The sequence below is a fragment of the Scardinius erythrophthalmus genome (genome assembly GCF_964197995.2).
Source record: "Scardinius erythrophthalmus genome assembly, chromosome: 22".
In the NCBI taxonomy this organism is placed as follows: Eukaryota; Metazoa; Chordata; class Actinopteri; order Cypriniformes; family Leuciscidae; genus Scardinius; species Scardinius erythrophthalmus.
Genome location: NC_138242.1, coordinates 6,407,878 through 6,434,867, shown reverse-complemented (window position 1 = coordinate 6,434,867; position 26,990 = coordinate 6,407,878). Strand labels below are relative to the sequence as shown.

Below are 26,990 nucleotides of genomic sequence, written 5' to 3'. Positions count from 1 at the left end.
CCGTAACTTCGTTTTTGGTCGAAAATGAGTTATTTATATTTTTGGCACATTCAAGACCTCCTTTATCATGTGGATAAGTATCTTGAATCAATTCTGTTGTTTTTTTCGAAAAAATAATGAGTTGTCTTAACAGTAACTTCCAAAAGCCCATGAGAAACCAAGGCAGAACACCGTAACATCAGTTACCGCTCTTTGGCTTTGTTTTGGAACGCTCAAATTGAGTTATGGTGCTCTGCCTTTGTTTTGCAGCGCGTCAATATGAAGTTACTGTGCCGGTGTTCTATCAAATAATGCGACCTACCAGATTGTACGGTTATCAGTCCCTCTAACTTCTGATGTCCTCGGAGCTTTGTTCTGCACAAATGCGGTCAGAAAATTTAGTATGATCTGAACCCGCGCTCCATCGACAAACGTGCGATATCGATCGCGAAGGATTATGCAGAGTTGACAGAAAAACGTTACACATTGCCGTATCAGATTCAGATGAATACAACCAATTAAAGCCCCGCCTCACTCAGTTCGGGTACTGGACCTGGTTGAAACACTCATGCATCTAGCTGGCAGAGTGCCAAAACTTCACTGACACCTTCAGCCCCACCCTAAACGCGGTCGAGCCAACGCTGGACTAATATTTCTATGGAGGTATTTTGTCATGTCAAATGTATTAATAATGCCATCAGAATACAGCCAAAGCACAGGATAGCAATAAGTAGATGGCTATAAATAATTGTAAATCATACAAAATAAATGCCATGATCACTAGATTTTATACAGGTGTTACTATAATGATTTTGTTAATGGTGATCAGCAACCAAATATTGATAATGTGGGAGTTACTGCCTTTTGCCTTGGCATGACTTCTCACTTTTTGCTGACAATACAAAGGCAGAGTACAGTAACTTTAAAATAGTGGTCAAAAGTCAAGTTTGAGCTCAAGATTTTTTTATGTATATAATTTTCATTACTAAAACATCTATTTGCCAGATTTCCAGTGTCTTACCTATAATTAATTTGGCGGGACAGCTAAAAATCTTTAAAGCCATTTTTCTCAGTTCCACACTCTAGCGACTTAAGGTCTTTTGCCTTTGTAGGGCAGTAGTGTTTCCACAGGAGGAAACAAAGGGTGATGGGTTCATGCTGCACCAAATGTACTCCTCTTTCCCAGACTTTGCTTCTGCATGCAGCTGGGGACTTGGGGAAGTGCTAAATGCAAATGAAACAAACACGGGGCCAAAAGAAGTATGTGATTACCATATTCAACTAGAGATGCACAGAATTCACGGAACTTGGCTAAGTCTGGAATACGGCCGCATGATTGGCTCTAATTGAATGGGTTATTCACTGTCATGGATTGTCAGCTTTGATATAAACCACAGCAGCAAAGAACTCAGTCTGTCTGTGTGAGATGTACTCTCTCTAACATAGTGAGAGAATTCATCATCCTTTCTAATCATGGAGACCCGTGATTAGCATACCATATTTAGGTTTGACTCAATGTTAGGTTTGTACTAAATCTGATATGCCTGAAGGTTGTAATGTAATTGTACTTCTATGAGGTTTTCTTGGCTAGATCTAACCATTTGATGATATACTATCAATTGAGTCCATATGGTGCTTTTTAATTACTGATGCTGAATGTTTGATTAATTCCAACAATTATTCTAGCAGTTCCTTAACTTTCTGTACGTTTGAAGTATTTCCTATTTCTTCTTGCCAGAGAATTCAACAGCCATCTCATTTACTAAATTTGAAAAGAACTTATTCCTGTGAGACATTTATCTTAAGCCAAGCTAACATTACAAGACTGAAGCTTGTCGCCTATTCGTGTTTTTAGTCTGCAACAAAAATCCCCGGGTTGTAGCTAACTCTCAGCATGTGCCCAACCCAGACGGTCTTCCAGTCTAGTATAAGCAGTTGTGAGACGTGCTGTGACTAGTCACAGATGCTACAACAGATTTCAGACTGTTTTGAAATTTGTCCGACTAGTCAGGTGCACTTTCTCTACTACTGAGAAACAACAATGAGCAACAACCAATGAAATTAGAGGACAGCAAACAAATGGGAGAGAAAATAACCCCCCCCCCCCCCCCAAAAAAAGCCAAAAAAATACCCCATCGTATTGCCCCAATCATTGAATAATCATATATACAGTTGGTGAGGACAGTGACCCCATAAAAGGCCCTTTTTTCACTCGACATCAGGTAACTTCTGTTCTCACTCGAAGTGGGGTATGCTTACTTTTGCCAGCGTAGTGAAATGCTAGTAGGGGTGTAAGAAAAAATCGATACACTTGAGTATCGCGATATTTTATTTTACAATACTGTATCGATTTTCAAAAACGCAATATCGATTTTTTTTTTTTTTTTACAAATATTCATGTAAGACCGTAAGACAGTGGTTCACGTTTATGTTGTTTAAATCCTTACCACTAGATAGCTATGCTTAGACGCACCACTAGTGTCCTCGCCAGGCTCGCCTATAACGGTGCGTGTCCACTGGACATTTTAGGATTGACAGCGGACCGGAGAAAACGTTGAGAGCGAGAGCGTCAAAAAGTTGGGCAGTTCCTTTGCAAATATCAAGCGAAAAACGCAGTCGGCAGCCAATTGCTGTGAGGTTCGGGATGTGACGTCTGTCTTGAGAGTTTAAACATATGCAAATTGTGCAGGAGTTTATGCTGGATTTAGTGCGTAAATCATTTTGTTTACAAATTAGACGTTATGCAGTTGTTATATAGCCTATATGTTAAATATTTCATTTTGGATGTGTTTATTGTGATTAGGCTATATTGGCTGGTTTTATAAAAGTTTATACAACTGAAAGGATATCTTTGCTTGGTGCATTTGGAAACAAAGCTTGTCTATTTCTAAATGTAATCGCGTGCATCGTTCACAACAAATGCGAATAGAGCATCTGGCGCGAGTGATTTCAATGTTAAGTCAATGCAAAGACGCGTTTACGTGCGTCTAGAGGTCCTGCGGCACGAGGCGTTTAGCGCGGCGCGGTTCGCCTCATTCACGCGTCCAGTTCTTTTAAAATCTTTTATCACATAAAACTTGATTTCAATATGACACATTCATTTTGTTCACTTTCATCCACTTTCATTTGTTTTCGTCCAGTTCACGTTGTTGTTTTGTATTGTGACAGGGGCTATGTAGCCTACCTATTTTCTTTTATTATGGCCTACTTGAGCATATAAAAATTTGCTCACTAAGAACCTGTGAACCACAATCCCAAACTGGCAGTTTGATTTTCTGTGTACTGAATTGTTTACCTAAAGTAAACTTCTTTGACTTTTATGCACATCATGTCTTTTTTAAAATATTTTTAATATATTTTACTTTAAAAAAATCCCAATATATCGCCTTATGCACAGTATCAAAATATATTGCAATATATTGAATCGTGACCCATGTATCGTGATACGTATCGTATCGCCAGATTCTTGCCAATACACAGCCCTAAATGGTAGCGCCACCAGCATGGAGGGTTACAATTTATTTTGATGATCCACTTTAGACAGTCTACTAACTATAAGTAACTTTGCAGCTACAGTATGTCAACTAACTCTGGTTGGAGTATTAGAAGACTGTAATAGACTGTTAGGTTAGGGTTGGGGTTAGTAGAATAAGTTGACGTACATTAGTTACAAAGTTACTTAAAGTCAGTAGAATGTATGTTGGGGGACCATCACAATTAAGTGTTGGCAGATATTAAGCAGACATTCTATTAATATTCCAATGACTGCTAGTTGACATGAAGTTGCAAAGTTTCATATACTGTAGTTAGTAGAATGTCTAAAATGGACCATCAAAATAAAGTGTTACCGCATGGAGCTCTCCCAGCCCCTTGTACTACCTGCCACAAATTCGACCAGTGGATTACAGCATCTATTCTCATCTAAATTTGAGGCAAGTTGTTTGGCATCACAAACGATTACCGATCAGGAAGATTTGTCGCTTACAGTCGTCGGAGGAGTTGTAAATAGAGCAAGCAAGTCGGACTCTTTATGCTTACCGTAGTGATGCTCACACAGTGTTTGCTGTCTTTATTGTAGATAATGTGGATTAGATGCCATATGTGTCTAATATGCAGACGTTTCAAATGTTTACATGTACAGTACAGAAACAGCGTGTTTAAAACAGCCTCTGTATGTATAAGAATAAAGTTCAACATAAGCCTATACAATTTCAATACCTTCAATAACTTTAAATGACTTGTTTTTTTTTTTAAACTTAAGTAACTTAATTTTTATCAGTTTTATTTTGTGAAACAATATAATATTACAGTTTTTCTCGATTGCTTAAACACATTTCTTGAAACTATGCCTCATATTCTCAAAACTATAAACACAAATCCATAACATCTCACCCAATTCCCCAAACATAATATTTTCAGGTCAAAATGAAGCTCTACACTCAAAACCATTCACTCTTGCTGAAAAACCAAACTTTGCTCTCAGACAGGACACACAAGCCCTCAAAATCACACACACTACAACATAGTCTAACACACTGGTGCAATAAATTCAAAACAACATTTACAAAACTGGTAAGTTATGTTGCTTGTGGTTCCCCCCTCACAAACCTTTTCACATGATGAACACAAAAGACACAACCAGTGGATACATTGTCACATTTTTATTCATACACAGAAAACACACACACACAAAAACATTTTTTTTTCTGTTTTACTCTTTTTTTATTCTTTTTTTTTTACTCTCTCCTCTATTTTTTTTATATATATATATTTACTTACAGTAAGATGTGTGTGACCAACATATGACAGTAAAAGAGCACACACAATCCATATTGTAATATGGAATTCGAATTGTATTGGAATGGTAAAGAGTGTTGGGACGTAACAGGAGGGCCTCCACTCAAGGATACAATATGATGGACACGTCTAAGAATGTTCCACATATGGTTGAAATACCTAGAAAGATAACATTCTGGGAGTCAAGACTATAAAGGAGAAAGGATGCCCTCCCTTCACTGTCACACTCTGCAGCCACACTGTCTGACTGTATGACTGCTGGCCTTTTCTTGCAAGAAAATAAACCTCATCAAAGACTATTGGAAGTGTTTGTCTCTTATTCAGTGATAGAATTTTGTTTGCCACCACACCTCCCTGAAGGTTCTCGAGGTGACGGTAAAGCGACTCAAATTTGGCCTTACTCTTAGCCCAGCCTCCCTCATAGTCATACCATTGATAAAGACACGGGCAACTAGAGTGGCTTGAATTTCATCTGAGACTGCTTGTCTTCTTGTCCTTGCCCTTCCTCCTCCTCATTCTTATCCCTCTTCCTTCATGTCTTTCTGGATCCTGGATTTCTGTAACGCAATAAACTGATTTGGGCCCTTTTGTCTATCTATTGAAGGTTCTGATTGATGTGTGTTCAATTTTGACTCTTAGTGTTTCCACTTGGGTAATTGTGTGCTAACTGAGCTGAAGCTGTGCTGACTTGAGTGAACAATATTGAATGCTAGTGCTTTATACATGACAACATGGTCTAAGCAATGAGAAATGAAGGGATTTGTGTTTAGAGTTTTGCAGTGACAGTTCAACCAATCTGACTCATGTGTCAAAACAGGGAATAGTGTTTATAGTTTAGTGAAATGGGTGTGCTTTTTGATAAATGGCGTTATGGTTTTGAAAATTTAATTCAAAAGCCTGGTTATAGTGTTTAAGCAATCGAGAAAAACTGTAATATTACACAAAAATAGTTTTTTACTATTATAAAACATGGTTTCGAGAGGATTAGCAGAACTGAAGGTGTCATAATAAACAAAATGGATGTCATTGTTGTCCTTTTTAATTTAATACCTCATAGTGCATAAAACAAAACAAAAATATTAGTCATAACAATAAACAATAAGAAACAAAGAAAAAGGGACAACACGAAAGAAAAAGTAGGCTATATGTACATGTATATTCAAATTAAAAGGAGGAATTTGAGTCATTGTATATGTCCATAATCCTAACGGCTTTCAAAAAAATAAAAAATAATAAATAAATAAACACAAATTCAAAATATTCTTGAATTGTATAATATTAGGTTTTCTCTCAGACCACTTACATTTATGCATGTGAAACTTACCATGAAATATGAGAAGATTTCATATATAAATATGGCTCTTGTTTATGTATTTTTCCCGTAGTAAAAATAGCATCACCGTTGTTGTACAACTCCATTCAATTACATTATAAATTGATGTTGTTGCTATAGCCTACTTTCCATCTAAGGCAGTTGCTGATTATTAAAGCTAGGGAAGGCAATGTTTTTCATAAACTCTGTTTGTTATACTTGTTGAAACTCTTTTCACATCCTGATAGCAAACAATAATTGAAGCAGTCTAAATATATAAAACAATACATTTATAAAAGGAAAGGTAAACGCATGCAAAGGTCAAATTAAAGTACTGATTCACTGCTCTGTGGAAAGGCAGAAGTTAATTGACGCCATTGTGAAAAGGGCCTATTTAATGTTCCCAACCCTGTTCCTGGAAGCACACCAACAGTACAGATTTTGAACATCTCCCTTATCTAACCCATCTATTTCAGGTCCTAGAGTCTCTGCTAACAAGCAAGTGAATTTAATAATGTGTGTTAGTTTAGGAAGAGTTCAAAAAACTGGAGTGCCTCTAAGAACAGGGTTGGGAAACACGGCCATGATTAATGCGCCTATAGTTCATGAATAGTTGTGTTAGGTGCACATTAACACTAAACAATAAACTTTAAATCTGCACATGATGACGACTTTCAGTCTTATACTGTGTGCCTTGGTTTTATACCTCAAAGAAGGGGCAGTTTGTGTGAGGTTTGGGAATGTTGTGTTTTGGGAAGATGTGTTGTCATATGGAGACATAGGTGCAGGACATGTAATTGTCTGGGATGTATAGTTTGTGGGTATGTTTGATGTGTACGTGTGAAGAGTACTCATTTTGGACGGCTCCTGCGTGGGCAGCAATAATCAGTAATAAACACTGAGCAGACAGCCGTGACACAATATCAGCACAAATACAAGATGACAGCACTGCAAGCAAACATGACAGGGATGCGCCCAACACATGCAGATTTTTCCCACTGCTGTGCGCAACTAAAAATGATTTATCAGACAGATATAAGATGAACAAGTTTACTTTGCTGATATCCCTGAGACTTCCACATACATACCTCAAAGAACCTGCATACATCTGTTTGAAAACAGCTGTCTTGATTATTTTGGTCCCCGTAAAGTTTTTCCCACCGCACTGTTTGTTGAATTACTGAGGACTAGATTTTTGTTTGGTCTGGTCATGATTTGTAGCTGCTTGCACACATGTGATCCGGTTGATAGACACTGGCCAAATCGGGCAGAAATGAGTGCTGAGGTTCACTTTGTGGAGTTACGGCCCTGTTGACTCAGGCCGTCGGATTTGATAGAGGAGTGTTTCGGTTCGCTGCTCAAGCTTGAAAAACACATTACATCCACCCCGAAGTCTTCCTCTTCCTCATCGTCTGGCAGTTCAGAAAGAGAAACACTATTGTGAAAGAAAAAAAAAACAGACTTCATTGGGTCCATTCATCCCATAAAACCACATAAAGTATGTGTCTTTGTCAGAACAGACTGTTTGACACACAAACCTGACTGATTCTCTATGTACTCAGTGTCTGGCCATGGTTGGCACACTGTGCTGACAGATTGGACCTGTAGGCATCCTGTAGGCATTTATGATTATGATCACACAAACACGCATGTGATCTCTTCCACTTTCCAGAAACACCTCAATGTCAACATCATAAACCCTTGCCAACGGCCCTGTTAACCTCAGCTAGACTCATAAATCCACTGGAGAGAGGGTAGGCATTAAAGAAAGAAAGAAAGACCGCCTTGGAGACAGTGCCACGCACCCTTGCTCATGAAACTGTTTGTGGGTAAAGATCTCCTTTTGTGTCTTTTCCATAAGTTGAAGGATAAATGTCTGGGAGTGTTCGAATTTTAGATTGTTTTTCCAGAGTGTTGCTGTGTAATTTGACTAAATGGGCTTTGCCCTGCATTTAAAACAATCCAGTAAAGATTCTCATTGCTGGAAAGTAAACAAGCTGATGCACTCAAAAGCATACAATCAACCCTAATTACTGTTTATGAGAAAGGATATACCACTCACCTGAAAAAGTAGTAATGGCTGGGTGTTAGCGTCAAATGAATGGTCTTAACTATGAGGGCAGTAGGCATTTTTATCACATATTCTGCACACTGTGGTGTCTGTGTTTAGCTCTACGGCCTGTGAGTGGTCTGAAATGGACCTACAGGGCCCCAGTAGCAGCTGCCCACATTCACTGCCCACTAAATAAAAAGAATGAGAGGCCTTTTATGGGGTGTTGGCTGTGTTGCCCAGAGGCTGAATGTCCTTTAAACCATCTGGAAGTCAGTGTGATGTCACACCCTTGGACTCTGAAAAATATGATAATGCCACATGAGCAAAATAACACAGCAAAAGGAGAAAATGTAGAAAATGTTTTTGTTCATATGCATTACAAATGATACTTGGTTGAAAAAAGATACAATAGCTGTGAAATTCTGAAGTTATGTTTAAAAAATGAGCAGCATTTTTTCTTCTTCTTTTTTTTTTAAACAATGTAGATTCACTTCCAAACGAAGCTTTCTCAAATTGTAGGTAGTAAAATTATTACTTTCTAAGACAACTCATTATTGCCATAATTTGAAGCAACATTGCATGTACAGTATATATAATGAATAAGTCAATCATATCATGTGACATGTTGCAATGTTCCCAGCAAATGTCAACATTTTTAATCAAGATTCAAAAAATCTGATATGTAATTTTATTTGTATTATTATGTATTTCTAAGTAGGCTATCAGTAGGAAAAGTTAAATACAATAAATCTAACTAGTTTTTGAGTGTTATTTTTGGACAGAATTTTTAGAGTAGCCTATCAACTTGTTAGCTTAGCCACATGCTAACATATCATCAGTTACAATAAGGTTCTGTTTTTATTTGGATGCATGTAGGCAATAGACACTGAATCAGCTCTCCTGGATTTTCAGAGTTAGTATAAGTATGTAAGCTTCTTTAAAAAAAAAAAAAAAACTTTCTCTCTGATGTGAAAATTGTGTTTACCAGTGGGGAACCTCATGATTTTCAAACATTTTTAATTGGGGGCATGCCAATTTAAGAATAATGGCAGAATCAAACTGCTATTTTTCCTTTTTAATTAACTGGTAAGTTTTAATTGTGAATGTTGACAGTACAATTAGTTTGTACACATTATGTGTACTGTTGAAGAATAGCAGTAGCACTTGCCAGCTAATGTTAGATCATTTTTTGAGGCAGCATGAGAAGCCTATATATTATTCACCTAATGTGCTATTTTCTTTTCTTTTCTTTTCTTTTCTTTTCTTTTCTTTTCTTTTCTTTTCTTTTCTTTTCTTTTCTTTTCTTTTCTTTTCTTTTCTTTTCTTTTTTTTCTTTTCTTTCTTTCTTTTCTTTATTTATTTATTTTAAAGAAAGAAATCCATTGTGAATGATTCCTTCAGAGTGATCACGGGTGAATCTGACTGCAATAGATGTGGAAGATATTAATAAAAATGATGTTATTTCAGCCAGCACACATACCTGTATTTTCTTCCTGTTTTCGGTCGAAGTCCACAGTAGTCGATTGTCGAGTTCACGCGCGTGATCATAGGTACTAAACCTATGCGTGTGAACTCGACAATCGATTACTACGGACTTCGACCGAAAACAGGATGCAAATACAGGTATGAGCGCTGGCTGAAATATCATCACTTTTATTAATATCTTTCACATCTACTGCAGTCAGATTCACCCGTGTTCACTCTGAAGGAATCACTCACATTAGCTGTGCACTTGTAATGACACATCAAGGATGTTAAGAGGCTTAAAGCAGGTTTAAAACTTGCCCCATTGAAGTCAACAGGGTGCAAATTTTAAAAAGAGGATAACACGGTGTAGGCAACACCGATTTTTGTTGTTGTTCTCTGTACTGACAGCACTCCAAATGTACAAAAAAATGAGCTCAATGTTAAAATTGACCGGAGTTCTCCTTTAACATACACTGTTATATTAATAGGATAGCACCTCCTCAAGATTTGTCTTCTCTTGACTTTGTTTCTCATCATTTTCTCCATCAGTACTTTTCCATGTGTCAAAATATGGACTGAGTCACTAATTCATCTTTTCCCCACCAAGCTTTCCATGCCAGTCCAGCTGTGGTGAAATTCCTCTAACTGAAGAAAGAGTGAAGGCCGAATCACACTCATCAGTCCCACATTGCATTAGAGGGGGAGTTAAGTGAATGCAAGGCTCATTTAAAGGGTGAGCATTTCTTAAAACATCTGAAATGTCTACATTGCTGCTCTCACATGCCTGATGTCATGACTCAGTTTCAGTATTTGATTTTTCTTTCCAAACCAGGAAGATCTGAATGTTCTCATCCACTGTTTTTTTTTTTTTTTAAATGAACTAACTAATGAACTAAACAAACCCAGTCATGGTCAGATAATTCATTTAATTTCTGAAAATAGCATATGAAAAAATGAAGGTTGGATTTCTGGTATAGGATTGTTTCTGTCTTTAAGAACACTTATTTTTTTTTTCTTTAAGGACAATTAACTTGTTTCTGTCTTTAAGAACACCTCTTAACAAGACCAGCTTTGACCAGCACACATTCCATGTCAAACAGGTGTACCAGCAATGCCTGGCTGGTGAATGCCTAGCAAAGCTCTACCAAAATATTCATCAACTTATACAATAAACTTCCAATAATGTGATTTGTTAATCATAAATGCATTCAGAAAATGATACAGTTTTGAGTTGGCCTTGAGTTATGGAAATTACATGATTGACTTTATACACAGTACATGCCTTTGTAAAAGTTGTACTGTTGGTCTGTCCCCTCAGCCTAATGTGTATCCACGAAAAACAAATCAATATGGCATGCAAAATGCACAGCCTCAAACAGAGAGAAAAGAGGTACATTTTCAGCTCTTCAGATCCCAATAGGCTGTTCCCATTCACCAAGGTAACCCGTTACCACCCCCTGCCTTGAATTCATACATTTATAACGATGGATAAGTCAAGTCCCACCCTATAGCTTTTTGCATTCGAAAAGCACTCAGAAATATGTCACAATAAAGAAATCAAGTCGACCATAAATTTCACTACTTAACTTCGTTTTCTGAGCAAGATGCTGATTACGAGGTGACATGAAATCAAAAATCAAAATGGCTAGATGCAATAGAGGTTAAATTTAAAATGTAAATTTTTTATAAGTTAAAAAAATATTTCCTTAATGAATTACAGTATTGTTTAATTGGACTCTTTTGGCCATTTGGACTGAGACTTAAGTTTAAATCGGCCCATTTTGGACTCAGGTTTGACTTAGACTCGATTGGTTAAAGACTCGGTGGACTCGAACCCAACACTAAATATTGGTAAGAATCCTGGTGGTTATACCAGAATACAGCATATGATTTAGACTAGTATGCAAAATATGCTAGTCATTTTAGTAGGCTATGAAGAATTTTTTTCTTCTAAATAGTAGTATGAATAGCTGTGCTGTAAACTGCAGAATATTTTCAATACCTAATCTCCAGCCTAGGCAAACACTATTTAGTCTGCTGTGTTGAATGGTTGGAACTGGTTTGTGAGCATTCTGCCAACTGCTAAACAAGAAACTCCACCTTGATGCCTTAGAAAACAAGGTGGTTTCACTCTGTGATAACTCTGAGACCCGGATTTACCTCCACTCCACCCCATAATAAATGTGTGAAAGTGTAATTAGAGAAAAAGAGAGGGTACTTGTGTGTCTGGATTTTTTTCTTAGACATAAACAGATGGGTGGCCAAGTTCCTTATGTGGTCAGGCCTGCACTGTGTAATCATTGCCGGTCAGTGGGCACTGCACTTGAAGGGACACATCAATTGACTTACGCCAGGTTCAGAATACACATTATGTTTGTCTGTTACGGTAGTCATTGTGTCAGATTATGCAATTTTGACTCCTTAATTCTTGTCATGTCGTGGACAAGAAACATGTCAGACTACTCATTGCTTCCTGACCAATCATTGCTTGCCGTATTTAATGAAGTATGTGATGTCACAGACAAGGCGGTACTAGGGACTGACTTCTGGAAAGAAGACCGTAAACAAACAATGGCTACCGAAGCAGCATGTTAGCATAATGCTAAATCCAGTTGCTAAAGAGAAGAAGACCCATTGATTTGCAATTGTTTTTAAGTGTTTAAATTATTTGTATAGTGTATATATGTCACAGTGTCTGGTTGTGTTCCACGTGTATCCACTAGATGTCCTCCTTTTCCCCACGGTGTCATGCACATGAACTTCATCTCCCACAATTCCTGTCTGTGTATCACACCCAGGTGTTAGTAATTGTAATCACCAGCTGTCTCTCGTTTTCCCCTCATCATGCATGTATTTAATGCCCTGTTTGTCTTGTGTTCTTTGTGGATCAATGTTGTATGTCACGCCGCTTCTGTTCTTGTGTTTTCCTGCCTTGCCTGTTTATTGTTTTGTATTGATTTCCTGGATATTGAACCCTGCCTGTCTTGACTTCGTTTTTGGATTACCCTATTAAAACTCATCTTGCTGCATTTTGGATCCCGTCTGCTTTCATCCTTGTGCGGTTCGTGACAGATTGATCCACCTCAAGAAGATCCAAGCAGTATGAGTTCCTGTCGCCATTTCTCCACTGCAAGAGGTGAGCGGAGACAACCACCACCAGAACCGTCTTTCAGTGAGTCCCAACCCAGGATGAACATTTTTGAGTGTTTTGCTCTGTGGGCTCGGAAGACAGACGAAAGGTTCATCGTCAAACCCCCTGAGCCTCAGCCCACAGAGAGTTTTGTGTCGGACCACGCCCCCCGCCATGAAGAGTCCTTCAAGGGGACCCGCTTGGCCAAGTTCCGTGGAACTCGGGGTGGTCGTAGAGGAGGCGGGGAGGGTCGGGAGGAGGTCCAGTCCCATCACTCGGTCTGGCCACCTTTCGATGCCGAAATTCCTCCGCCACGGGCTCCACCCAGTCAAGAGTCGTCCACTCGCCATCAGAGACGGCAGAGGAGGAGGAAGTTTCCCGGTCCTGACCTCGATCCCGAGACAGTGTCCGTGATCCCGAAGCCCGTTCAGCCGGTGGTCATCCCAAGGCCCGTGCAACCAGCCAAGGTTCCGAAGCCCGTGCACGTGCAGCCGGCTGTCATGTCCTTCTCAGAGAATGCATCGCCGCTGCCCAGCCCAGAGAATGCATCGCCGCTGCCCAGCCCAGAGAATGCATCGCCGCTGCCCAGCCCAGAGAATGCATCGCCGCTGCCCAGCCCAGAGAATGCATCGCCGCTGCCCAGCCCAGAGAATGCATCGCCGCTGCCCAGCCCAGAGAATGCATCGCCGCTGCCCAGCCCAGAGAATGCATCGCCGCTGCCCAGCCCAGAGAATGCATCGCCGCTGCCCAGCCCAGAGAATGCATCGCCGCTGCCTAGCCCAGAGCTCCATACGCCATTAATTCCGTCCAGACCTGAACCTGCACCTCATCATCGAAGATGGCGGAGGAGGAGGAAGACCTCCGGCCTCCCCAATGACCCGGAGGCCGTCCCCGAGCAGCCCGCCATCGTCCCGGAGGCCGTCCCCAAGCAGCCCGCCGTTGTCCCGGAAGTCGTCCCCGAGCTGCTCGTCCTGCCGGCTCCACCCACGCCTGCCGAGCCTGTGTCTTCGGACAAGATGGCCGCCGCCGAGCCTGTTCACGTCACGCCTGCCGAGCCTGTGTCTTCGGACAAGAAGGCCGCCGCCGAGCCTGTTCACGTCACACCTGCCGAGCCTGTGTCCCCTGACAAGATGGCCGCCGTCGAGCCTGTGTCTGTTCCTGAGCCTGAGCCGGTGGTGTCTGTTCCTGAGCCTGAGCCGGTGGCGTCTGTTCCTGAGCCCTCAGTGACCGCGACACTGGCCATTATGGCCACAGCCATGTGGTGTGTGTGGGCTACGCACACACTTGGGCCGGTGGTGTCTGTTCCTGGGCCGGTGGTGTCTGTTCCTGGGCCGGTGGTGCCAGTTCCAGTGCCTGGGCCGGTGGTGCCAGTTCCAGTGCCTGGGCCGGTGGTGCCAGTTCCAGTGCCTGTTCCGGTGGTGCCAGTTCCAGTGCCTGTTCCGGTGGTGCCAGTTCCAGTGCCTGTTCCGGTGGTGCCAGTTCCAGTGCCTGTTCCGGTGGTGCCAGTTCCAGTGCCTGTTCCGGTGGTGCCAGTTCCAGTGCCTGTTCCGGTGGTGCCAGTTCCAGTGCCTGTTCCGGTGGTGCCAGTTCCAGTGCCTGTTCCGGTGGTGCCAGTTCCAGTGCCTGTTCCGGTGGTGCCAGTTCCAGTGCCTGTTCCGGTGGTGCCAGTTCCAGTGCCAGTTCCGGTGGTGCCAGTTCCAGTGCCGGAGCCGGTGATGCCAGTTCCTGTGCCTGAGCCGGTGGTGTCTGTTCCAGTTCCTGAGCCGGTGTCTGTTTCTGTGCCCTGGCCGCCCGAGGGAAAGTCTCCGCCCTGGCCGCCCGAGGGAAAGTCTCCGCCCTGGCCGCCCGAGGGAAAGTCTCCGCCCTGGCCGCCCGAGGGAAAGTCTCCGCCCTGGCCGCCCGAGGGAAAGTCTCCGCCCTGGCCGCCCGAGGGAAAGTCTCCGCCCTGGCCGCCCGAGGGAAAGTCTCCGCCCTGGCCGCCAGATGAACTTTTCGCGTTGCCCCGACCGCCTGATGAACTCTTCGCGTTGCCCCGACCGCCTGATGAACTCTTCCCCTTGCCTCGACCGCCTGATGAACTGTTCCCCTTGCCTCGACCGCTTGATGAACTATTTGTTTCCCCGTTCTACGGTCCATGTTTCCCTGGTCCTCATGGAGTCTGTTGCCCCTGGTGTCTGTTTCCCCGCACGGACCTGGCCCCCCATCCCTCCCCCTGGTCCTCCACCGGGCCACCTCCCTCCTGAGCTTTTGTTTTGTTCCTTGTCCTGTCTTGTAGTGTCTGGGAGCCACTCCGTTGAAGGGGGGTAATGTCACAGTGTCTGGTTGTGTTCCACGTGTATCCACTAGATGTCCTCCTTTTCCCCACGGTGTCATGCACATGAACTTCATCTCCCACAATTCCTGTCTGTGTATCACACCCAGGTGTTAGTAATTGTAATCACCAGCTGTCTCTCGTTTTCCCCTCATCATGCATGTATTTAATGCCGTTTGTCTTGTGTTCTTTGTGGATCAATGTTGTATGTCACGCCGCTTCTGTTCTTGTGTTTTCCTGCCTTGCCTGTTTATTGTTTTGTATTGATTTCCTGGATATTGAACCCTGCCTGTCTTGACTTCGTTTTTGGATTACCCTATTAAAACTCATCTTGCTGCATTTTGGATCCCGTCTGCTTTCATCCTTGTGCGGTTCGTGACAATATATTTATTTAGTGTATATTTGTTGTTTCAATCTGTAAGTTGTGACTGTAACTGCTGTCCATTCTTGGCCAGGACTCTCCTGTGAAAGAGATTTTTAATCTCAGAGAGATTTTCCTGGTTAAATAAAGGTAAAAAAAAAAAAAATAAATAAATAAATAAAGCTCCTCCGCTATCGTTCACCAGCATTTATCTTTTTTCACTCTGTCATGGTAGTCCCTCGAGGAAGCAACAAAAAGGCAGGATTATTGTTGCAATAGCTCCACAAACATTCCCTCCATTGCATATTTCCTCCAGGCTGCACCAGTACAATTGTCTCTCTTACATTTGATGTTTCAAAGTTGTGTACAGAACAATTGGAACAGTTTGGGTCTTTAAGCTGTCATGTAAGATATATACCAAACCACTTTGAAAACAGACTTTGCTCAGACACAGAATGAGCAAAACAGCATTTTAGACATGCTGTGCAATGAGAAGTTAAGTTATACCATCCCATCGCAAAGTTACATATCTTTTTTGAAGTGCATCAGGAAATTGATTTGGTAAATTTGTTTCCATTGTAGTTTATACTCATGTTTTCTTAATGGATAAAAAGTTTATCCGACTCAATTGAGTGCTTACATTTTTTATCCGCATTTTTAGAATTTATGCTTATCCTTAGAGTTTCCATAGGTGGATGGAAACATTGCTATTGTCATTTACGTCAAACGGATTGTGCCAAATACGGACTGATATCATGTAGTAGTTGGAACCCGGCATTACACGTTCAACAACGACTCTTTACAAACCATGATTTCCTGTCTTTGACCTTAAATGGACACCTTGAATGCAAAATTTGTTAATAGCTGTTTCAAATAGCTGTCTTTACAAATTAAACATTGGGTAAGCTATTCATAGTCTGATTTCCTGAACAGTGGAACTAACTACCTCTTTTTCCGAAGAATGGAAGATGCGGTAAATGTTTAGGAGACCTTTTTGAAACCTTTTGAAGCTACTCTATCAGTATTTTTGGAATTACATTTGGTGTTGCAAAAATTACACAAAACGGTTTTAATGCTTACCAACATGTAACATGTAGGACCCTCTCGTTGAATGTGCAGAGTATCAGAAAAATAAATAAATAAAGTAAAGTGGCCTGATCTGACTTCACACTTCCTGTTCACTTTCACATTTTACACTGATCGTCTTGACTACAGATTTCCCTCTCAGCTCTGTTTGATAAGTTATCCTCAGCAAACCTGTAAGTTTATTAACCTTGCAAGTTTCCTGCGCCGCTGCCCTGCATCAATGTCATCTTTCAGAGCCATGAGCAGGGAGAAAGCGGCCACAAAGGGGTCTTTCTGTAGCTTGCTGCTGCGCTCGTGTCTCTGACCTACATGCCTCCCTCCTTCGCTGCATTTCTCAGCAGCTTTTCAAACCCGCAGACACAGACGGAAACACTGAACAAGTCAGGGATCTCTTCCCAGCAAGCCCCAACCAACAGAAGAAAGATGAAGGAAAGGAAAAAGATCTCACACTTCAGCATTAGTGGGCATATCCGCTACCTTCCATCTCCATGGCAACTTTCAAACTTTATTCTGTGGTCTACACCGAAAGTGCATTCACATTGACAAGACTTGCAGGTACAAAGAATCATCAACTCATTTGCTTTCAATGACAGTTGAAGTCACATGAGTTACAGAAACTGGGTTGCAGTTAACATGACTGGGTTGTTTTCTACTTACATTTTATTTATTTTTTATTGGACAGGAAAGTATAGAGCAGGGTTCCTCAAATCCGGCCACTGTCCTGCAGAGTTAGCTCAAACCCTGATCAAATTCAACTACCTGTGATTTGCTAGTGATCCTGAAGACTTTGATTAACTTGCTCAAGTGTGTTTGATCAGGGTTGGAGCTAAACTCTGCAGGGAACTGGCCCTCCAGGGCAAGATTTGAGGAACCGTGGTATAGAGGATAGACAGGAAGTACACGGTGGAGAGAGGGGAAAAGGATCGGCAAAGAACATCGAGCAGGGAATCGAACTCGAGTCGCTGGAGGTGCAGTTGCGTTATATGTCGGAGCGCTGCCCACGAGGCTATCGGCATGACTTTGACTGGTTGATTATATTGAAATTATGTTTTATTAACAAAGTTCAGGTGGAAAACTTTCAAATGATCTATCCAGTCAGCATGAAATGAGGCCAATATATATTCGTAGCTGACTCACCTATGTACCTTGACAATTTTCTGCATCCCTCAGCCACCCTGACTACTCACTCTTAGCTGGTTTCCTATCCCAGGCAGGGATACAAGGGGGTACTCTGGGTTCGGGCCAGAATACTAAGCTCAGAGCCCCTCCTTGGACAGCATGCCAAAGACGCATACACTTTACTCAATCTGATTATTTGTATGTATGTTTGTAAGTATGAATTTGTGAAGTGACAGTTTTGTGCCACTCACTTATACCATTCAGACAATAATAATGTAAAGATTTTAATCCTCTACGGCACACATTTTGATGGCACATGATAAAAATTATTCCACATTATTTCTTGGGTCATTTGGGAACATTTTATTGATTTCTTGATAATTCCACCTCCCCCGACCCCAAAATATTTTTTCGTTGCCAACATTGTGCAACAATTCATAGAGAAATCATAGAGAAAATTATCATAATAGAATGCTAAGAGAGCAATACAAAAATATTTTTTTCCCGCCCCAAAATGTAAAGAAATAATTAAGTAAAAAGGGAAAAACTCTTCAAACACATTGATATATTTGATACAGACATGGGTTTGTATCATGTACTGTAGTATGTCATGTCATATCATGTACATCATGTATCCTAATCATCCCCATATACACTATATTGCCAAAAGTATTGGGACACCCTTCCAAATAATTGAACTCAGGTGTTCCAATCACTTCCATCGCCACAGTTGTATCAAATCAAGCAGCTAGGCATGAAAACATTTGTGAAAGATCAGAAGCCACCTGTGCAATAAGTCCATTGGTGAAATTTCCTCAATACTAAATATTCTACAGTCAACTGTTAGTGGTACTGTATTATAACAAAGTGGAAGCAATTGGGAGCAACAGAAACTCAGCCACGAAGTGGTAGGCCACGTAAAATCTTAGAGTGGGGCCAGCATATGCTGAGGCTCACAGTGCGCAGAAGTCGCCATCTTTCTGCAGAGTCAATAGCTACAGACCTCCAAACTTCATGTGGCCTTCAGATTAGCTAAAGAACAGTGCGTGTAGAGCTTCATGGAATGGGTTTTCATGGCCAAGCAGCTGCATCCAAGCCTTGGGGCTTGGCCCCTTAGTTCCAGTGAAAGGAACTCTTAATGCTTCAGCATACCAAGACGTTTTGGACAATTTCATGCTACCAACTTTTTTTTAGAACAGTTTGTACATGGCCCCTTTCTGTTCTAAACATGACTGCGCCCCAGTCCTGACCGTAACCCGACAGAACACCTTTGGGATGAATTAGAGCTCAGACTGCGAGCCATCTATCACTCTTTCTCTTCTCCACCAATAAGCTGGTGTGTGGTGGGTGTTCTGGCACAGTATGGCTGCCGTCGCATCATCCAGGTGGATGCTGCACATTGGTAGTGGTTGAGGAGATCCCCCCCCCCCTTTCTATGTAAAACGCTTTGAGTACCCAGAAAAGCGCTATATACATGTAACAAAATATTATTATTATTAATAATTACAATTATTATATAATTATGTAATAAAAAAATGTAAAAAATAAAATAAAATAAGAAATTTGTGAATGTAATTTAAAAATAAATAAATAAATAAATAAAACCTGCCAAAAGGCTTCTCTACACCTTCATACACACAGACATTATTTTTTATGCACAGTTCAAGTCATTTTAAATAAGATTCCTAGAGCAAATACTCTTGTCTTCTTCTCACACCATGTGCTAATGTGATCATGTGTCAGAAAAGGAGGTAAGCATAAGCATACCCCCCCCCCAACCTTATTAGAATGTTCTTTGATACTTTTTCAAACATTATAATTGGTTGCAATCATTTAAAGAAACATGTACTGAACATAGGACTTAAAAAAACTCTCCATTGCCTGAGGGCAACATTGTGCGAAGGATAAGCTCATCTCTGATTCCACTTAAAATGATCCAGCTGCATGGAAGGAGGAACCAGTTTCAACTCCCCCGCACAATCCTTAAATTGTTGCGGTAAATTGTATCTCATTTATCATACTAAAAGACAAGTTCAAGTATGTGTATCTGACACTGACCATGTACTGTAACATCGATTGCAACAGTCTGGAGATGCATGAACACTGTCAACACATTCATTTCTCAGCTGCGATGACTGACTCTATAGAGACACGCATGGTTTGACAAGCCCAGTGGCATATGATGTATATGATGCGCAAGTGTTCACATACACATACTGTATTACATTAGTATGACATGTGGAATGTGCATGTTTCAAGATGTCAAGATTTGAACCATCACTGAACTATGGACTATGACGCTATTTTCTTCTAGAAACAAACTTTGTTGCTGTTATCGCTGTAAAGCTGCTTTGCTAATCTGCTAATATGTATTGTAAAACGCACTATATAAATAAAGGTGACATGTCATAACATATTTTCTTAAATTAATGGTGCAAAAAGAAATCATACTTTTTTAAAGCTGCATTTTATTTTACAAGGTCAGTGTCTAAATTATCGTAATGTTCCCAATCTTTATCTTGTTTTGATCATATTTTTAGTGCAAAAATCTTTTTCTATTAACAAATTTCAACACAAAGCATGTATTGTCAAATATAAAAAGCTTTTTCTCTTTAAAAAACATTTTTATTATTTCAACAATTTCAAAATAAGTTAAGAGTTTGACCTGGCTGAGACATTTAAAAGGAACAAGAAAGTAAAACATTTGACATGTCTGAGATATTCTCAGTTCAGAAAATAAGGCATATTTTACCTTGTTTTTACAGTAAAAAAACAAAAACACCTTCAGCAAAACTTAAAAAAAAAAAAAACACTTAACCAGAATTAATTTCAAATCCTGTCGTTTCTTGTTGTGCAAACATACAAAATTATATGTATTTTGTTGACAGCATATTCATAGTTTCATAGTCATGTAACCTTGTCATGTAAGTAATGTAACATTACCTTCATGTCTTTAAAAACATGGAGCTACAACTGCTACATGGAAGAACTATTGAAGTCATGTTATTTCATTGCCAGTAACAGCTCTACAATCTATATTATTTTACAGTAATCTAGATTATTTTACAGTACATGGAGCTCACCTTCCTTTGTACCAATTATAAAAAAAAAAAAATAATAATAATTTGACCATTTTATTTGATTTTACTGATCGTAGGAAGCTGACAGTGTAATAACTGCTGCCTTGAAATCATGTTATGAGTATTGTTCATTTGCACACGTTTTTATTTTTTTGAGTTGGGGGCGTGTCAGTTTGAGAATAATGGTGGAAGCTAATTAATATTTATCGTAAAGTTGTAACTCCCAATATTGATGGTACAATTTAGTTTTTTGACATTCAATGTAATGTGCTGTTGATGTAGAATAGCACTAAAGTTTGCTAGCAAATAAGGGTGAATGGGAACTTTCCAGGAGGACTTGAAGACAGCTATTATGAACGAGTGCCAATGCTAAACACCCAGAACCAAAGCTGTTTAAATGAAGAGTTACTGAGCTCACCTGATTTCTTTGTAAAAGTTATAGTAGAAAAAATATGATCAAATATCTAAAGTAATTTTGAGTACTGACCGAGGTTTATATGTATGAAGTCTGCCGGAGTGAGTACAGTATGTGTGTGTTTGTGTGCACCCACTTTATTAAACTTCTGATGAACAGCGTTTTCTCTTTCGACAGTAGTAAATGTTTCAAAAGACAGCAAACACAAACAGTCACACAACACATAAACCAAGAATAAATCAGTAAAAACAAACAGCTGACACTACACAAACATATCAAGGCTAGTAAATTTCTAGTGTAGAACTGCTAGAACTACCAGGGAGTCTAAGGATCTATGAAGGACACTGCTATGTAGCGTGTGCCGTTGGTCGTAGGTAGTCCTTCGTGAAGGTGGGTGAGTCTACCTGGATGCATGAAGCTCCAGCCTTTTCTAGGAGACTCTATGGAACAGTTATATCTGTGAAATCGGCAACCTCCACCCTGAAATAGAAGGAAAAGTGTCATAAGTTTAACTACATGTGATTGAAGTATTTCAAATCTATTTTAGGAAAAGTAAGGCCAGTATATCACAAGCTTGCCTGGAAATCTAAGCCCTTGTTGTTGAGAGCAACATTAATGGTGAAAGTTGAGGAATCGTGATGTGGCCTCAGATAGGCTTGTCTGTTTGGAGTGTACTTCACCACAAAGTTCATAATCGCATAGCCCTGAAAGACATAAAAAGATAGGAGACGCAATCAAAACCCAATTCAGATTTGCTTGACAACGATGTACTAAAAACATTTTTTCTTTTGCGTTTTTCTCGTACAGACGACAATGTTGTCAATCTGTCCTTTTAATGGATGACCTACAAAGAACTCAGACTCATGGTGCAACCGGAGTTCACATTCCATGAGTCAAATCAACCAGAGACCTAATAACACTCGCCCACTCAACAGAGCACAGAGCCTTCCCGAAAGAACAGCGAGAGAGGGAAAGCTGAAAATTACAGAGAGAAAAAGATGACTTGACTCATTCCATGAATCACGTCAACCAAAGTCCTAACAAAGCTCATCTAGCAAGCTGTGTTTTAGCTGGCTGCTGTTATAAGCTTTCGGAAATCATGCAGATGTGTAATGTACAAAAAAGATCCATGTGGCTGACAAAAAAAAAAAACTTTAAATTGCTCAAATTATATAAAATGCCCTATTTATAACTAACAAGCAGCAGCTCAATGGTTGCATTAGAGTGTGAAGTCATGAGTCAAATCATCTAGACTTAACGGATGAATTTCAAGAAGCCTGTCAAGTAATTGTCTGGCTCATATTTCACCCCACAAAGAACAAAAATGCTGCAAGAACCAGTTATGAGTTCAAAACCAATAGTTTCCAATTAAAATGGTGGAACATCTAGTGTGGAATTTAAAAATACTGTGTGCGTTTCAAAAAGAAAAAAACGCACAGAAAATGCAAACACTGAAATGCAAATTTGCAATAATTCAACAAATAAAACAAATTTCACCATCCTTACTAGTGTAAGGATACAGCTGGCTTTAAGTCTTTGGCAAGTGTTTTGTTTTAAGCACGCCACCTGTGTTTGGTTTAAATTTGTAATTTCAGATAATAATACAGAAATACCTTTATAACTAAAACATGCATTACTGTAATGACAGTGATTAACTGTAATAAAAAAGTCACAACACACAAAAAAATGTTAATGTTAATATCTTAATGTTTGTAATTGCCTTAAATCTTAAAATATTTTGATTTGGGGGTGAAAAATAGCCATGATTTTTCTATAAGCTTCACAGATGTCTTTTTTATATACGTTATGTAGGCTATTAACATTATGCAACATCATGCAGTTGTCATGTAAATACATGTATGGCACCTTTGAGCAACTGCATACTGTCTGTGTAAATAAACATGCCATATCAGATACAGCTTTTTTTCCACCTTCGAAGACTTTTGTTGATTTGGGGAAACTGTCTATAGTATTCTGGTTGAAGTAATTGATTAAATAAAAGACGACACAGATACATTTCATAGGGCAATCATACAAATTACCTTTACAAAGTAAAAAAAAAAAAGGCCCCTTAATTGAAAAGGTGATTTTTGACACTGGTTTCAACCTAATAAACATAGGAAGACATAATACCTTACAAAAAGATGAAGTAGAGGTAGAAGAGACATTCTGATTTAACAGCTGATTATGACTCAGTCCAGACCCAGAGAGACTGGCTCACCTTGGTGTAATAGCCAGAGAAAACCTTGAGAGTGACGGGGGAGATGAATTCTCTGATAAAGTGCAGCCATTCCTTATCGAAATCGATCTGTTTCATATGAATGTCATCTGTCGGGACACTCTCATAGCCTCCAGTGATACGCTTGTCCTGCAAAGAGAAAACACAATGACTGGGCAAACAGTCAATGATAAAAAACGCACAATTGCACTGCTGTGTAAAGTCTATTTTAAAGTTAATTTACACTGGAGAAAAAATCCCCAAAATAAGGATTAAATATGTGCATGAGTAGATATTCACACATTTTCTTCTGCTAAGAATTTTCTTTTGTATTTACACATTTTTAAGTAATTTGCATTCAAGGGTGATCCCTGTACAAAGTGTGCAGACTGTTTTAAGGCCGGCGGGTTTATCTGACCTGGTGACTTCCACCAGACCATGATCCATACTTTTCCATCTCCTCCACCAGCTCATCGCAGGCTTTCTCCGAGAACACGGGGAACCAGAAAACATCTGGGCATGGCTGCAGAAAGATAAACAGGTGATTAATATCTTCTTTTTTTTATGTAAAAAAAAAAAGTATGAAAAGTATTTTATGTAGTGATACTGTAGCTCCCAGCCCAGTCCACAATCCAGAGGAAACCCAAACCAACATGGGACGAATATGCAAACTCCACACAGAAAGGCTGGGACTCAAACTAGCTTGGATATTTTTTTACAATGTAAATCACCAGATCCTGCCATAAACGTTGTCATAACTGGGCATCTTGGAAACTGCTGGTATGAATCCTATCTCTTCTGTATTTGGAGAAGTTGCCATCAAGTAACCACAGTGGACTCTGGGTTCGGCTTTGCCTTATCTTCTTCTCAATATACACAAAGTTGTTTAGACTTATCATTAATGCCATGGATTTTCATAACACTTCTATGCCAGAAACACAGTTCTAATTCTCATTCTTGCCTTTGGCAGCCCAAATCTCGGCTCAACCTAACAAACACAAAGCCTCTTGTCTTCAGCATCATAGTTCAGCTAGGCCCATTATAGAAAACAACATCCAGGTCAGACTTTGGAATGAATTTGAAAGAATTTGGAGGGAGTGTTTGATGACCAGTTTAGCTTCACGCACCATTGCAAAGGCTGTCCAGACATGCAGATTTACACTTGTGCCCCTCCAGTTCGAACCCGGGCCCGTCCACATGGCAGGCGGGCACGCTCTAACGGGGAGGCTAAAGACCGCAGTCTCTAGTTTAATTCGCTAGAGCGCCTCTTGAGACTAAGGGAGTGAGGTTTACACGCACAGCTCTTACTCGCCTACATCTGTTACACACTGTACTTCATCAAGAAGATCAGGTCTTATCTAGTTCTTATCTAAACAATGTGCACCTCTAGACTGGAATATTGCAATGCTCAGCTAGCTGCCTTCTTGCATGGACACTTAAACTGCAGATGTGCTTCATTTGGTCTTCAAAAGAGTCTGTGCTAAACACTACTTGCTTTGCTTCACTGATTGCCAGTTGCTGGTTCTGCATTTGTGGCCTCCTTATTACATCCAATTTTGCAAATCTTTCCAATAATCTGGTCGATAAGAGAGTGAATGAAGTCTCTTTCCGGAATATTAAGTTTCAATGTACATCCACGGTGGAATGATCTTTCCCACTCTACCCAAACAGTATCTACTAAATTAATAAATACCTGCTCCAAGAGGTTGTCAGTAAAAATTCGACTGTAGTTGGGATGGATGTATTTCTCTCTCCAGTCCTGTGTAAAAGAAAGAGAATTAGTACTTGGCCCATTCACTGACCTGCATTGCAAACATTGATAAGCTTCTCAGCATTCATTCGGCAGCCTGACTAAAACCGAGATGGAGGTCAACACAGACTTATGTTTACCCTGTCTTCACTCCACTTCATTACTGATGACAAATGAACCACTAAATGAGAACTTCTGGGTTTGTAACAGACAATTTGTATACAGAAAACATTCAATCACAAATTGTGTAGTCACTCACCAGAGGGTTTTCAAATATTTGCCAAAGGTCATTGTTATAATGGGATGTGTTATAGTTGGCAGTCGAAATAAGCCTTCCAAACTCATGACGATTTGTAACATACATGAAAACTCCCTGTAGCGGACAAAGGAAATGCAGTTAGATACTACAAATTATATTTATAATGGAAAAAGTCAAACATCCACAATTCAAAGAAAAAATACACATGTACTGTACATGTAAAATGAGCAATAAACAAAACCCTAATAATTTAAAGTCAATGATAAAAGATATCACAACAAAGCATCATCATCTGTTATAAATAATGTGTGATCAATAAAAATGGAGGACAGATGTTGGGAACGGCTTTGAGAGGGAATGGAACGGGAACACAGGGAAAAGTGCAACTCCAGGAATCAACATTCCTGTTTACAATACTACAAGCAGGGACAAGGTATCTTGCATCTAAATGTGGGGAGATCCAGGCTTACTCTCAGTCTAGGTTTTTCCAAATCATTTTGCACCAATCTCAAAAATATTAGCATAATTGTTGAATCCAATACAAAAATACAAAAGTAAGTACCTAGGCTGAGATAAGTCTTGAAGCTTATGAGGGTAAGTTTCATGTTATTGGTATTGGTGTGCTTGGGAGAGGGTTGCTTTTGGATATAGAGGTCACTGCAGGGAAAACTATAATGCAGGATATCTATTAGATTCTTCATTGGCTTTTCCACCACTTAACTCAGAAGGGGTGTTTAATTTTATGGTTCTGTGTATATGTATATATATATAATCTGGTGCTTTGTCCAGGTTAACCCCATCAAAACGCAGAGGTAGCTTATCAAAACAATGGCGTCAATTTCCCAAAGGGTTCCGCTGGTTAGCTGAACACCCTTGTCAGGGTAAGATGTATTCTAAAATGGCGTTATGTTTAAATCAAATGTATGAATGCCTACTAGGACATGCACATACATGTATGGAATAGGAAAAAAAAAACCATGAAACAACCACACTGAGCATAAAATGGGGGTTTATGGTTTTTCCACATGCATAGTAATTTATCTCAAATCTGATTTACACTTTCCTTTTGATTACATGTTCTGTAATCTGACAACAATGCTTGTGATCTTGAGATTACATATATGTACCTCAAGCAAGCAAATATTAAATGTTAGTGGGCCTTTTACTTCCAAAAATATGCATTTATTACTTCATTTAGTATTTTAGTACGGCTGGAATATAACTTTCTAAACATTTGGAAAAGTGACGCCTTGCTTTATAACATTTGAATCTTAAATTATATAAGATAGAATAATCAAAACAAGAGGAACCTTTGGGGGTCTGAGCATATGGAATCTTTCCGGAGAAGGAGATTCTCTTTCTCTGTGTACTGTCTAAAACGAAGGAAAAGCACCATGTAAATTATATAATGAGACATAAACCGTTTGAGTAACAGAGAGAGATTAAGAAATTTGCATATTAGGGAAGAATGTCCTTTTAGGACAGTTGAGGTGCCTGTGTTTTAGTTGGCTGGTTTTCTGTTTAGAAAAGAGTTGTGCACTGCCTTAAGGTGCCCTAAGCAGTAGACAGGAAGTATTTTAGTTAGAAAAACAGCAGAGTTAGTTATTAGTGGTGTAGGACGTTTAAGGAGAGGCAAAAACACACAGCCAGACA

The 26,990-nt window shown here is 39.9% G+C and overlaps 1 protein-coding gene across 2 annotated transcripts in view; it reads right to left on the bottom strand.

Moving 5' to 3' along the window:
- Positions 1-20,072: 20,072 nt before the first annotated feature.
- plod2 (procollagen-lysine, 2-oxoglutarate 5-dioxygenase 2) overlaps positions 20,073-26,990 on the bottom strand; it is a 41,909-nt gene continuing 34,991 nt past the window's right edge. Inside the window, exons 14-20 of one of the 2 annotated variants that reach the window (XM_081352204.1) lie at positions 26,648-26,710; positions 25,338-25,451; positions 25,022-25,087; positions 23,747-23,851; positions 23,332-23,478; positions 21,689-21,814; positions 20,073-21,590 (exon numbers count right to left, since the gene is read on the bottom strand). In XM_081352204.1, the coding sequence (XP_081208330.1) occupies positions 21,435-21,590; positions 21,689-21,814; positions 23,332-23,478; positions 23,747-23,851; positions 25,022-25,087; positions 25,338-25,451; positions 26,648-26,710 (777 nt within the window). In that variant the 3' untranslated portion in view covers positions 20,073-21,434. The remainder of the gene's footprint in view (positions 21,591-21,688; positions 21,815-23,331; positions 23,479-23,746; positions 23,852-25,021; positions 25,088-25,337; positions 25,452-26,647; positions 26,711-26,990) is intronic. The other variant, XM_081352205.1, reaches the window with a different exon arrangement.